The sequence below is a fragment of the Anguilla anguilla genome, chromosome 15 (assembly GCF_013347855.1).
Source record: "Anguilla anguilla isolate fAngAng1 chromosome 15, fAngAng1.pri, whole genome shotgun sequence".
Lineage (NCBI taxonomy): Eukaryota > Metazoa > Chordata > Actinopteri > Anguilliformes > Anguillidae > Anguilla > Anguilla anguilla.
Window position 1 is genome coordinate 23501955 of NC_049215.1, and position 15031 is coordinate 23516985.

At 42.2% G+C, this 15031-nt stretch overlaps 1 protein-coding gene across 4 annotated transcripts in view; it reads left to right on the top strand.

Moving 5' to 3' along the window:
- Positions 1-372: 372 nt before the first annotated feature.
- The window catches only part of LOC118213909 (collagen alpha-3(VI) chain-like), a 119515-nt gene continuing 104856 nt past the window's right edge, over positions 373-15031 (top strand). For 2 of the 4 annotated variants that reach the window (XM_035393138.1, XM_035393139.1), the window contains exons 1-4: positions 373-607; positions 9106-9218; positions 10606-11226; positions 13837-14433. In XM_035393138.1, coding sequence (XP_035249029.1) covers positions 9134-9218; positions 10606-11226; positions 13837-14433 — 1303 coding nt within the window. In that variant the 5' untranslated portion in view covers positions 373-607; positions 9106-9133. The remainder of the gene's footprint in view (positions 608-9105; positions 9219-10605; positions 11227-13836; positions 14434-15031) is intronic. The other 2 variants (XM_035393140.1, XM_035393141.1) reach the window with 2 other exon arrangements.

Here is a 15031-nt window from a genome sequence, read left to right on the forward strand (position 1 = left end):
GTTGTGGAAACAGCAGAAAACTCAAGGATTGGCTATCATATATGGCTACTTCATGAAAATTATAGCTAATCACCATTGAACATCCTCCTCCGGTGATCAGCTTATCGTGTGAAATCACACACACAAATAAGAAAAAATGTCTTATGCTCTGAAGGTAAGGGAAAAGATCCCCTTCCAGTTTCTGACATCACCCTCAGAATCCAGATCCAGACCAAACAGGGCTGTGCGTCTGGATTTCATTTAAGATTTTCTTTCCGCCCCCCTTCTCTCTCTCTCCCTCTCTCTCTTTCTTTCCTTCTCTCTCCTTTTTTTTAGAAAGTGGGAGGGAGGAAAGATGGCAACTTTCCAAGATTCTCTTGAGTTTGTCCCGTCTCGACCCAAAGTCTGCGCCACAGCTCCTTCAGTGGGTCAGCGTGAAGGTCTCTCACTGTCCCCACACAGAGCGTGCTCTCTCTCAGGTCCTGCTTCGTCTCTTGCACCCCTGCCTCAGCGGTTTCTCCCCCAGGGAGCGGTGACACTGCAGAGGGGGACGCCAGGAGGAGAATGACCCTTGGGAAAAATCGTTGTCACTTTTAAAAATTGTGGAATACAGCAGTTTTATCTCAGGGTAAGTGGGCTTTTCCTCTCCTGGGGAGGCTGTGAGAAGTTGTTAATGTGCAATCGTTTTTTCGCCGTTGACTTCTGCTGCATAAAACAAGGTGAACAATTTGGTGTAGAATTTGGTATTCATGTGCATCAATTTAACCATTGCTTCTGCTCCTGAAAGAAACCATTTTCATGTTTTTTTTTTTTTTCATTTCCCTTCGCTAGTGTGTACTTGTATTTTAGTATGCATGCGCAAGATTACACAGTATTTCTGTATTCTGTTTGCTCTGGAAATTCATTTTTCACCTTCAGAAATTTGAGTATCGGGTTTGATTGTGTAGCTTTTCCTCTGTGCTGTGTACAGGGACTGAGAGATAGAGGACGACAGGCAGTTCAGGCTCTGATACATGAATTGCAACGTAAAATTTTCTAGGGGGACTGTAAAATTGGAAAAATAATGAGGGAAGAAAGGAAGGCATCTTTAAAAAAAAAAAAAAAAAAAAAAAAACCTGGTTACTTTCCAAAGGATCCTGCAAGCTTGTTGATTCTGAACACCGCCAAAACCTTCAAATGTAATAATTTTCATCGAGAACCAGAACAAATAACAGAACAAAACAGCACAACCTGTATGAGTCAGGAGTTCCGTGTAGGTCTAGTCCTAACCGCACGTCGGCAGCGCCTGGTCTTTTCCAGCTAGTTAAGACTTAGTGTAAAACCACACCCTCTGGAGTTATACAGGGATGCCAGAAAGTGTGAAGTTAATTTCCCGCTTTTAAACCAAATGGACCAAGAACCAAGGGAATGTCTGTGTTTGAATTCTGTTTCAGAAACTCACAAAGGTTTTTCACCTGCTGAGTTTTTTTTTTTTTTTTTTTTTGCTTTCTGAACATTTCAGCCACTAGAAAAGCACAATCAAATATATGCATTATCCAAGCTGTGCCATATATCTTTCTGTGTTATATGCACTGTGTTAATTGCATGAATGAAACCGCTGTGCATTCGTCTTCTGTTGATGAGTTTAAGATAAAAAGTAATTTATAGAAATAGACAGGATTTCGCTCAGCAGGCATCCATATCCTGAACAGCTTACGTAGTTTAGAATCCACATGGTACTAATTTGTATGGCTGGATATTTGTTGTAGCAGTTTAAGTTAATTACCTGGCCCAAGGGTGTAACAGCAGGGGGACCCCACTGGGATTCAAGCCAGAAACTTCAAGATAGCTTATACATTAGCATAAGCACTGTGCCACAGCGCTGCTCCACAGGGGTATGCATGAAGTTCTTTATGTTCAGATGATGCTACTATCACAGTGACAGAGAGTTTCAAACTCAATATCCAATGAACTGCTCTTGAAATTAAGCCCCTTATGTGATCAGTAAACAGACTATATTTGGTATTTTAACAAGTCAAGGAATTTGCCTTGAAAGGAAACCTTCTCCAGTACAGTTATTTATATTGTTGCACAAGTTGAGGCTTAAAAAAAAAAATTCTAATGAATTTGCATGGCCAAATTTTTCTTAAAGTGAGGAAAATATGTTGAAAAACACCTGGTGGAGAATCCTATCAAAGCAGAGTCGCTGTCCTTTCAGGAATACTGCGTTCAGACTTTTTCTAGACTCAGTCCCTCCTCAGTTCAGCCAGCATCTGCTTAAAGATTTAGATAGCATGCGCATTTCTGACCTTGGTCTAGACTGTAGAATCCTCAGTAGGCTCGGTAGAAATGTTAACATGCTCTTTACCACTTATTCCTCATCTTGGGTGATATCTAGTTCTTACATCTTATACACATAAAGACTTGGTCAAGCAAACAGTCCATCTATGGACCTTGTATGTAAAAACAAGACAAAAAAAGCTCATTTAGTCAGTGTGACTACAGAAGAGTACAAATGCAGAAACCTGCGCATGTGTTTTACAGCCCGGGGTCTGGGGCTATGCTGGCGTCTGAGACTGATCACACCTTTTTGTTGAGCCTTTGTAAGTGCAGCTGAGAGGCAGTGACTGTGCTCTGGGGTCACTGTGACCGGACATTGGCTGATTTTCTTTCTTTTCGGCAGTGTGGTGCAGTTTCCCATATGCATAGCCACCGTTTTCTTTACCGCGTGGACACAGGTGTGCTTTCTCTGATCACACGGTTAAGATAGCCCAGGCTTTTACAGAAACTTATTTCATCCATTTGTGAAGCTGCAGCTTCATAGTTTTTTTTGCATCTTTATCTGGGTACTTTTAGTAGAAGAGAATGCTGTGACTTAAAGCTGTTGTTCTTGTGCTGGGATGCACATCTGCAGGATGTCAGACAGGCTAACACAGTCCAGCTGCCCTGGGCTAGCGCAGCGAAACTATTCCCATTCTTTACTGCCTCCTCCTTTCATCTGCGACACATATGTCATACCCTGAAATCAGAGCGCCTCTTTGGGGGCGTAGTGTTACCGGGTGGGGGTGGGGGTGTGGTGATGGTGGGAGGTGGAGGGGTTGGGCATGGTGAGGTGTGGCTGCGAGGTTTTGACTCTTCATTGGCTCACACAATTGCACTCTTTAAAAGCAGATAGCCCAACAAAAATCTGGACCTGACAATGCCCTTTTTTGTAGGTGATGTTTATGGTTGTGTCTGTAACATAGAGAGGGCAACTTGACTTGAATCTCTCTGGACGGAACGGTGTGATAAGTGAGTACAATGTAACATAATGCAACTCCCTGCCAGGTTATCTGATTGGTGTGAGTGCCTGAAGGCTTGGTGGTCGCTGCTTTGCGGTGCGATCTGTTGGCTTTCACTGCTGAGAACCATGTAATTTACATGCTGTAAAACAGGGGTCCCTTACCATTAAAAACTTGTTCAAAAAACAGCCTCAACAACTTAGCAAAAACACATTGTCACTTAACATATACAAATTGCACGTATAGCCACAACGAATGCCTGTATTTAATATAAATTGAATACAATTTTACAAAAACATACATTGCTGCAGAATTGTTTCAGCTGAAAAAGAACTACATTTTGTAACCATATGGTCATAGGTTTGTATCGTAGGGGTGTATTTACGACTTTTCCCTCAAACATAGTGCTAAATTTTATTCACTTGTTATCCAGGATAATGAATTATCTTTTTTAGAAACCATACCCCTGATAATGACTTTTTGGCAAACAAATAAAGTATTAATAGAAATACAACACAGGCTGATAAAACTGTGACAATACACAGCAGCTGTGTCGATGACTCATGTTGGTGGACCCAATCTCCCTTTGTTTTACCGCAGATTTAGTATAGCCTCCATAAAAGTGCATGATTAAATTGGGAGCAAGGAGGTTGCCATGGTTCTCCAGCTCATTAGCGCACACTGGGATCACACCAGCTTTACAAAATGATGACGGCCATACATTTCGTGCCATACAAAAGCAGCAGTTACTGAACCTTGGGAATGGATTCACAATGACATAATTCAGGGTATTGCCCCTCGCTGTAGAAGAAATTTCCAGTCATTACATGTGATTTTGACCATTTTCAACATCTGCTTTAATGCAAAATGGAGAAACTATTACACAACAGCTCCCTCCCTCCCAAAAAGGTCATGATATACTATTATTGAGCAGGGTTTCAATAATAAGATGCCAAGATTAGGCAATGATTCCTAAGAGAGTTAGCTAGCTCGTACAGTTATCTGCAGTTTAACACTGACACATTATTATGATTACTGCAGAGAGTTAAGCTATCCAGACCATACAATGTTTATAAGTATGCGTAACATTTATAAACCAATGGCACGAAAAGCAGGCCACATGCACAAGAATTATTAATGCAGCTACTTCTAGGGTAAAAAATCTCTTTACTGTTACTTTGTTTGAAGTCATGTACAAACAGTTGGATATGGGCTTCGGAGTGCTTTGGTCAGTGAAGGTTCTCGCTGTAAGAGCAGATTGGACTCGTTAGCTGACACATCTCCATTTGGAGCCTGGTCCATGTCATTGGCTGGTTATGACTAATGAAACAGTGGCTGGCTTGCAGGCCAGCACAATGGAGAAATGTGTGCGTCTGGGCTGCATTCACTTTTTATGCAAGTGGAGGACGCACAGCGGGGACTCAATGCGCACTATTGGTGATTTAAATTTTTGGGAGACCGAAGGGGGAAAATTGCTCAAAAGTACATTTGGAAACAGCTTAGCTCAGAACTGCAACAATAGCTGCAGTACAGGCATGTAACCTATGTATTTCATAGATGACAGCCCGTCAAACGCCCTTAACCAAGCCTACCATTTGTGTAAAGGAAACACACCTACATTTTTTCTTTAAGGCAACTGCAGCCATGTAAATGGGACAGGCCAGCTGTATTGCCTGTTAAAGTAGACTTCTATATTAAGTATTTGTCATTACTTGTTACTGCCTTGGAGTCCAGTTAAGGTTGATTCACTTTTTTTAACAGCCACTTTTGAGGCAGGCCAGGGGCAGTGCAAAGGAAAAGCCACTACGGTCATGAGCTTGAATCCTGGGCACCGCTAAGCTTTTTTAAGGTTTCTAGTATTCATTCAGCATTCATTTTTAAAGAAATCACACATAGTACAGGGGACATGATGCTCGATTCCAGAGAAGAGCACCAAGCTGCAAACTTGGGCAACTGCCTGCACGAGTTCTAACACAAGAACCTTTCCATTGCTTTTCAAGAGCTATATCATACTTAATAGTTTCAGCGGCACAAGGAATTAATTTATATGTAATGTCTATAAACCTCCACTGACCTGTAGACATAGCAGAGGTGTAACACCTGTGAGGAGTGGGAAATGTGCAGGAGGGCCTCCATGTAACAAGTCACAGTGGGGGCCTGTTTATCTCAAAGAGAAGACTTACCCCCCTGCATCTCTCCAAAAAAAGAAGAAAAAAAAAATCCCATTGCTCAGAAAATCTTTCCAGCTGTAAACCGTGAGCTCACAGAAGGAATGGGTGTATGCACTCACAGTTTTCCATAACTTTTTGGCTTTTAAATACCTGGAGTTCTCAAACTTTTCATAGAAGATGTCAATCAAAAGAATTCCGAATGAGAAAATTACTATGAATAACTAGTGAATCGTTATTAATTGTTCTAGTCATTGTATGCACTAGAACCAGTTTCAGTGCCTGATTTTTATATAAAAATGTAAATGCCCCTGGTTTGCATAAATAATTATAGTTCTACTTGTGTTAGTATTTTTTTTTTTTCTATGTTCCTTGAAAAAATAAGCAAAATAGCAAGAGACAAAGTGATTAGTCCTGTTGCAGCTGTGTGCTTCTCCACCAGCAGATGGTGGTGTGTAGCAATACTTACAGCTCTGGCTACTGAGATGAGAGCCAAGTTCTCTTCAGATTGCAATGGTGGTGCTGTTTCCTGCCTGGCATGCTCATGTAGGGGTAACTTAAAGCTGTAAGTTACTGTAAATGACATAATACACACTGCAAGCAATGTGAATGAGTAAGGGACCTTTGAAAACATGGATAATTTCTATTCACAATGATGAAACGATTTGACACAGATTATTATTATAGATTATTGGAGTATACATCCATTACAGGCATTTGGCAGATGCTCTTATCCATAGCAACGTACAACAAACCTTTACATTTTTTGTGGTCATTTTTTTTACAAAGATACAATAGAATCTAAGCACAAATGACCCTTGCAAGTTAGAGTATGTTGAGTTTGTAACCCATTTCAGCAACAGTTCTTTCCTTCTGCTAATGCTAATGGTATGTTGCTCCCACATGGCTGTGGTCCTGTAAGGCTAACAGGAAAGTGCGGCATGCTGTTATCTGTGTTGTACTTGATGATAAGACACTCCCTTTTTGGCTGTTTCTTCTCATCACTGAAAAAGCCCAGCATGGATGTTTCCAGTCATGGATACCAGCTAGTTTTCCACAGTTTTTAATTAGTGGAAATATTTCTATTTTCACAACATCTCTCACCTCCCACAATCATGACTAATGAATAAGGCTGGTTTAAATAATGTAGATCATTTTGTGCTCATTGAACTTTTTTATATAACATAAATATTCTTATTAAGATGAATCTTCAAATTAATAGTCAGTTCTGATAATGCTTCTTCTCAGCCAAGGTATCCAGCTGTTTTTTTGAAACCTTTCAATTTAGTGATGTTGTTAAGATTAGTTGTTGTCCTTCCGTTTTTCTTGGCTGGTTTACAGAGAGTGGATTCTTGGAGGGGCTGTTTTTGTTCTATCCTGACATTCTTGAACATTTCCAACTTAAGGTTATTGACTCTAAGGAAGAGCATCAATCTTCAGGTCAACAGCCTTGCAGACATGTACAACTATAAAATAGCACTGGGGTATTATATTCCTGCATATTATATTCCTGCATGTAACCAATGCAGCTGCTCTCCACCTCTTCCATCGTAAACAAAAAACAAAAACACAGGGACCAGGGGAATGCATGGAGATCAGGTCATAGAAGTCTTCATGAGTCGGATAAGCTCATTGAGTCTCTATATTTTGTTACCATGGAAGCCTGTGAAGCCCTCATTCTCTTCTCAGCCTTTGCTATTGTGCTGATCCACTAATCACTGGGTACTCAGTCTTTGCCACCATTGTGATCTTGAATTTGGTAGTTTGTTAGTTTTGATTGCCGTAGGGATTCCAGGTTCATTGGTTCTCAGTCATCTTTACCATGGTGATCTGCCCTTCAGTGGTTCTCTGTCTTCACCATGGCAAGAGAAGCTGTATATGATAGTGTAAACAGGAAATACTCCTCTTCAGCTATATCTCCTGTCTTTCTGTAAATTCACTTCTCAAAATTAGAACGGTGTGCAGCATTCCGTACATTGATTTAAGTACAACTTTCATAACCTGTGCACTGCTTTTACTTTGAGACATATTTTTTGTTTATAGTTGGAATACTCAAACCAGGTCTTAAGATGTGTGATCAGCTCCATCGGTTTGACCTTAGGTGCATCCTGTAACATGATGTTGCTGTTATAGATATCATCACTATCATTTTCATTGTAACCATGAACTTTAGTTGAGAGTGTAGGCCAAATTTTAGACAGTTCTAACATTAACCAGACCATGGGGAATTGCTCCATCATACACATGAATTGGGCATTTCACTGGACCTAGGGTGTATCTCACATTGAGTGATGCCCACTGTGGGCAACAAGCTACCAACACTTTCTTTCCTGGCACAACACAGGAAAACTTTTACACATAGGAACTCTCCCCACATAATCATCCAACTGGAGAAGACTTTCCAGTCCAAATGCCCATTGAGACTACGGTTGTTAGGAGATGGAAAATGGAATGCCCTGCCAAAGGTAAATAATTACTCATCTAGGAGTGGCTGTTTTCACAGGTGGCTTGCATTATGCCACCCAAACTCTGCAAAATCCCAAAGAAAATTACCCACAATTCCCAGGATCTATACCCCCTGCTGTTTTATTCACTTACCAAGGAACAACAGCAGTACTGAGAAGAACAAAACAAAATGAGAGAAATAGCCACTGATTATATCACACTGTAGACAACTTAGCAAGTGAGAGTGTGTCTGTTGTTTTGAAGCAGGAGCCTGAGGTGTTTGTTTGGTGAGCATTCAGTTTTGATGTGGCCAGAGAAGTTATTCGCTTCTGACCCAGCGGGAGACAGCCACTGCTGCCTTGGCAGATTCCCGTTGACGTTTTGCGGTGGCAGTAGATCACATGTTTCTGCAGATGTGACCGGAGGGGTTTGGCTCTTGTTGTATGCCGGAGACAAATATATCCGTAAACATGCTCACTGACTACTCTTTCACAATATTATGGATTTGAGAAAGGGAAAAACGTTATAAAATGGGAAAAAGCTTCATTTACAAGGCAGGTGGCTATCACCTGATGCTCCTTGCGATGTTATCGCTCGCCCTCAAGGGGTGGTAGTGAGCCACAGCCAAACTTTGCTGGCACAGGAGTGTGCTCAAGACAAGATAAGAGCACACACTCACGTACAGACACACAGGAGGGGCTACACATCAGAAAGGCCAGTTAACATGAAAAGCATGCTTTTGGTATGTGGGAGGTAACTGGAATGGAGACGCATGGAGAACCTGCAAAAATGCATGTGTCTTCATATATATGATTTCCTTTCTTTTATGTAACTTACAAAGCCTCACGTACTTAAAAAAATTTGAATTCCACAAGTGCACAGACTTAGTTGAAGGCCTGCTTCTCTCTTTCACAGAAACAGCCTTGTGTATAGAAGTAGTTGAGAGTACAGTGCAATACTGTAGTGGCCATTCCCTATCCATCCATCCATCCATTATCTATACCCGCTTATCCTGGTCAGGGTCCCGGGGAGTTCTGAAGCCTAAGCCAGCATGTCATTCCCTATTCCCCTGTGTTATTAGTGTTGCCTGAAAGGTTGGGCTTGTGGTCTGCCAATCTGCAATAAGGATTGCTTGAGTGTAATCTGATCCTTGTACACCTGGGACAATCAGCGGGTGAGGTAACCCTTTATGGTAAAAATAAATAAATAAATAATAAAAGTGCAGGAACTGAGTGTCTGTGTTTGTTTTGCAGGTGGTCTGTTTGGTGCTTTGGTAGAAAGATGAGGAAACGCTGGTTCTTGTCGTTTTGCGCTCTTCTTTGCGTGGCGATCTCAGGCCTGGTCCCCGACACCCATGCTCAGGATGGTAAGTTTTACTCCTTGCCAGGCACTGTTGGGATGGCCGCAGGGGAGGGCGGGGCAATTTGTTATGCCCTGCCCTACCCCACGCTGCCGCCTTTTGAGTTTTGCAGGTCTGAACAGTCCCTCAGACATTCCGCAAACCTCCATTCCCTCTGTTGCCAAAGTTCACCAAAACATCTGTGGAGTGAAAAGTGGTGAAAATAAATCTAAAATAAGTCTGCATTCAACTGTAGACAGAAAAGTAAGGAAGCCACAGTCCTATCTAAATAAAAACTTCCAGTTCACAAAAAGCAAACCACATTATCATCTGATGCTGAAATTCATCAAAACAAAAAATTATACACAGGGGAAAAAACCAAATTAACAGCCTTGGTATCTTTGATCTGGCTCAATTTTGCTTTTGTGTGTGGAGGCCTCGGACTCACTGTTTTTTCTGTGAGGGACATGGCAAGAAAATTTACCACAGTGAATGCCAACAGAGGAACGCAATGTTTGTTTTAAACATTGCATACTGAAAAAGGAATGATGGGGGCACTGGGTTTCATTAACACATGACTAAGATTTACCAGTCAGGCAGAGGTGGTGTTTAAATGTTTCAAGGTGTAACTCAGGTATAACAGTGCAGCATCAAAACGCAAGTCCAGTAGCGGTGTAGAGGGCACCATGACCTATGAGCTGCAAACTATTATTCATCCATGTCTCTCCAAGGATCAAACATGGCTTTTAAAAGACAAAGGAACTGGGTAGCGTTCTGTACAATACAGTATTTCGAAAATATGAGCCTTCTGGACCTCATAATGCTGAAAAAATTTGGAAATTGCCACCACGCTTTCCAACGTATGGCACTTTTAAGAATGGCTATGTGCCAGGCACTTACATGATTTAAGATCTAGATTTAATGCATATATTACTAAGAATTTGATTGATAAGGATGTGCAATAGGGATTATGCCTTTACTGTCATGAATATGCAAATATTAAATATAATTAAATCAATATGCAAATGTTATGCCCTGCATTCTCTGAAACTCTTTTACACTTTGTTGGAAAACATTTGAATCCTCAGCAATCCATCTCACCTGCACTGAGGAAAAAAGGCTAGTAAGTGCATCAAATATATACAATCACAACCAGGGGCCAGAAAATTCATTTAAAGTTATTGTCATTTCGGAGAAACTAAACCAACTGTTTTTAGTTGGCAGTGTCAAGCATGGACAAAATGTAAAGCTAATAAAGGCTTTTTACTGCACATCTGACTGTAAACATTTTTTCAGGGTTTTTAAAATGAGCTCATTAAGGTCCTGGCACCCTCTCTGTCTCTCCCTCTACTGAACTTGCCTTTTTGGGGGCTGCTGGGGGGAAATTCCTCAAAACGGGTTTTCTCTTTTAAAGATGGCAGACCAGCGCTGGCTGCAGATATATACTTTCTAGTGGATTCATCGTGGAGCATTGGACAAGAGAATTTTCAGTACGTCAGACAGTTTCTGTTCAGTGCGGTAAAGACTCTGAGCGAGTGGAGCGATGGGTTCCGCTTCGCCCTGGTGCAGTACAGCGGCTCCCCCAAAACGGAGTTCCGGTTAAACACGTACCAGGCCCCGCAGGACGTCCTGGCCCACATTAGGAGCCTGGCGTACCGGGGGGGAGGCACCCGAACGGGGCGGGGCCTGGATTTCCTGATAAAGAACCACCTGACCGTGGCGTCCGGCAGCCGGGCCGCAGAAGGGGTCCAGCAGGTGGTGGTGGTCCTTACGGATGGGCGTTCCCAGGACGACGTGGCCCCGCCCTCTTCCGTGCTGAAAATGGCCGGCGTGGACGTGTTTGCGGTGGGGGTGCAGGACGCGGCGATGTGGGAGCTCAGGGAGATGGCTAGCGCGCCCCTGGACATGCACGTGTACAACGTAGACAGTTTTACTGCCCTATCGAACATAGTCCAAGACTTAGTGGTCAATCTGGGTGCGGCTGCAGGTTTTCCAGTGGCAGCTGAAGCCACTGGGATAATACAAGATGTGACAGGTAACGGGCTGTGTCCCCCTGCTGTGGCACTACCATACTAATGTAATGGGCAATGAGAAGCAGCAATCCTGCTCCCCCCCCCCCCCCCCCCCCCAGACCAATGCAGTGTATTAACACCAAAGATATGTTTTAACACAGTGAGCCATACCTTCCATCCACCGTTCACTTGCACTATTAACACCATTTTCAGTGTTCTTCCTTAGCTTCTCATATGCCAGTAATACCTCAGATCACCCATACGTTTGCATGTGAATAATTCATACCCTACCGCTTCACGAAACATCCTTAATTGTCCATGCACCACAATAAACAAATCTGTCAATGGATGGAGTTCTTTTCTTTAAAGCCACATTAAGAAATGAATATGGACACTAGCCTACCCCTACTGAGAGGTGTGATACTTTATAGCCTTGGGAGTTATGATATCACAACATTTGTTATAATATTTGAAACTGAAAAGCAGGAAGAGAAAAAAATTGTCTAATATCTGTAAATTACTGTAGTCCTCCACTGTGGTTCAGCTCTGGGCACTAGCTGATCAAGACTGGATTTGACAGGGTCGGGAGTGTAACTGACTTTGCCCTGCTTGCTTAGGGTTTTCTCAACTAGGTCAGAGTTCCTCAAGCTAATTCTGCATCAGAGTCTCTCAGAGATACTCACCAGTCACATACAGTTCACTGTTTTTTTTTTTTTTACCAGATATGCCTGTTCTCTGATTGGCCCCAACTCTCCTGTTGTATGATTTGTCACTTGTAGCATGCAGAATAGTCACCAATTTGAGTTAATTCTGCTGCACTGCTTCCTATGCGGATGCAGGTGGCAAACAATAATACAAGATCAAAGTACAAATGGCAATTTAAAAAAAAAGCAAAATGTAAAGAAAATCTGAGGGGGAAATAAAGTTCCCTTTATTACAGCTGTATACACCCAGGGCCATTACACTGATAACTTATAGGTCCATTCATCTACCATCTACCATCCATCCATCAGTTTGATACTCTACTAAACGCTATTGCAGTAAATATGCACTGAAAACCCCAAATGCTTCTAGGGCTTCAGCGTCCCTGCCTTCAGCATTAGATTACCTGGCTCAAGAGTTGCTCTCTTGATTCAGAGACATTTTTGACAATGTAGGTAGAGGACCCACGGACCGTGCCCCATTGCTTCAAGAACCTGTGCTTGAGAATCACACACAACCCACTGAAAATAAGCCACTGTTACTCGTAACAGGAAAAGCCATTAACAATGTCTAACTTTCCACTGCTGCTTTGTGTCTGATTGTTGTGACGTGTCTTGTGTGTGAAAATCACCAGCTTTTCTTTGTATATGTTTTTTAATTTTTTTAATTTTTTATGTGCACAATACTCTTACTGTTTTAAAACAGTGATGAACTGCAGGATCCATCCTTGGCACACTGCAGAAGCAGATGTGGCCAGAATAGTGGCAGACAGTCGTGGTAGCTTTCTCTAATTCACAAATTAAATAGCTGACTTTCAGGCAACAGTGTAGCCTCACAGTACAAATCTCAGAGTAGTTGACTGATCTGGGTTTTATCACAAACTCCTGGGGTTTCCTGGCCAGTGCTGAGCAAGGAAACCCCGGCTGATCCTTTTCCTAGCTATAGCCATAGAGTGAGTGGGTTTTACAGTAGTAGTGGTTTAATTTGAACAGGACAACTCTGTAGTGACAAGGATGGACCGCAGAGTCATGACTGGACACGTGATCACTTGAATGTGTAACAGGACTCTGCATGGGTGGCTGAATGCCTGAGGTTGGAAGTTTAAAGGCCAACACCACTTCAGAACTTTTTTAGGGCTGGTAGTTGTTGAGACTGCAGTGTTCCACCAGATACTTACACGTCAATGGAATTAAGGTGTTTTTACAATACACTACGTTACAATTTCCTGGCAGACGATCCAGAGCGACATACAGTAGTGGATAAACAGATTAGATGGCATCAATAAACTGCACTGCAGAAAATTAACATTTTAACTGCAGCTGGTAGACATGATGCACATTTACTTTAATTCAATGTATGCTTATTTTTATTATCTGACATAATATAGTGTGCACAACATTGACTATGGCCTGGAGCCAATCAACATTTGTCCTTAAATTCACCTCATGATTTAATGCAAGTATTAGTTTTTTACTTAAACGCCGCTAGAGCAATTCAATGACTAAAATTAATTTAAAAAAATTGTGTTTGCTTTAAGAAAATTGATACTTGCATTTATTTGTTAGTCAGTATAAAGGACAAATATTGCTAGAATCCAGGCCTGTGTTATCCAGGGATAAACACCAATCACAGCAACAATAGGTCTTATGCTTCCTGAACATGCTTCTTATGCATTCCAGAGCACTACAGGAACAACACATTTCTTACAATACTTCATCAGGCCCTAATGAACAGGGTCTTCCATACCTAGATTCAGTCACCATGCAGAATGATATGCTTGTGTAATGTTTTACAAATGGACAGTGTTTCTTGGTTGGAAATGACAGAAACATGAGTTGTTGTGGCTGCATGTTGTCTCCTTTGTTTTAACGCTTTTTCATGTTGCATTTTGTGCTCTTTTTTTCTGTCTCTCTCTCTTTCTCCCCTTAAAGCACAAGAGTCAGCTGATCTTGTATTCTTAATTGATGGATCAGAGAACGTTGGGGCCGCCAACTTCCCACAAGTCCGGGATTTGGCACTCAGCATCGTTGAGAGGCTTGATGTGGGAAGGGACGCCATCCGTGTGGCCGTCATTCTGTATAGTGCGGACCCTGAGGTTCAGTTCTATCTTAATAGTTACGACAGCAAAACGGCTGTCATGGACGCCATCAAGGGGCTTAGCTTCACGGGCGGAGAGGAGGCCAACTTGGGGGCAGCTCTCCAGGAGGTCGCCGATACCCTCCTGACCCCCCAAGCGGGGGGTAGGTCGGAAGACGGGGTTCCGCAAGCTGTCGTGGTAATCAGCGCTGGAGCATCCAGCGACGATCTCAGTTTGGGTGACAGGGCCCTAAAGCAAGCGAGTGTTTTTGTTTTTGGCGTGGCCGCTGGCGATGAAAGCACCGTGCAGCTGGAAGGTATTGCCACGGACAGGAGCTTTGTGTTGTCGGCGCCCAGTGTCAATACTGTGGCCACTCTGGGGGACCAGCTGCTGCCATACATTAATGGGGTGGCGCAACGCACCATTGTCTTACACACCGAAGTGATCGAAGGTATGTAAACTCTTAGACAGTAGCCACAAGAGACAATGCTGAAACATCTATATAGCCTTGAAAATAAGAAATTCTAGACTGTTAATGCTAGCAATGAAGATACTGTTAAGGTAAGTGGCTAATATTCTGCTTGTTACAACCAAAAATCTGAAATATCTGACGTGAGTTAAGAATTCTGACTCAAACCAAAAAATATGTCTTTTGAGGTCTCCTGTGGTCTGTAACAGCAAATCATTCCAGTTCATAGTTATTTGGTGGTATTAACAATGCATGTCTTATAAATCCAAACCCTTACAGCATTGCTAAATCTTTTGTACAGAACACAAGATTAAGATCGATTGGCTGTTTGAATTTATTGATTATCATATTTTTATTATATGATATTTATGACATTATTTATAAATGCACTTATGACTTTGACAAGTAGTCCTGTTTACTGCAATATACTCTGGGATAATGGGAACCATGAAAATTGTTTTATAGGTGGACTGCTAGGTGGCTCATTCGGTAAAGGATGAGCCCTACGGTCTCCAATCGAATCCAGACCTTGCCAGCGCCAACTCTGTCTGTTAGCTCTGGGTGATGTGCAACTGAATCG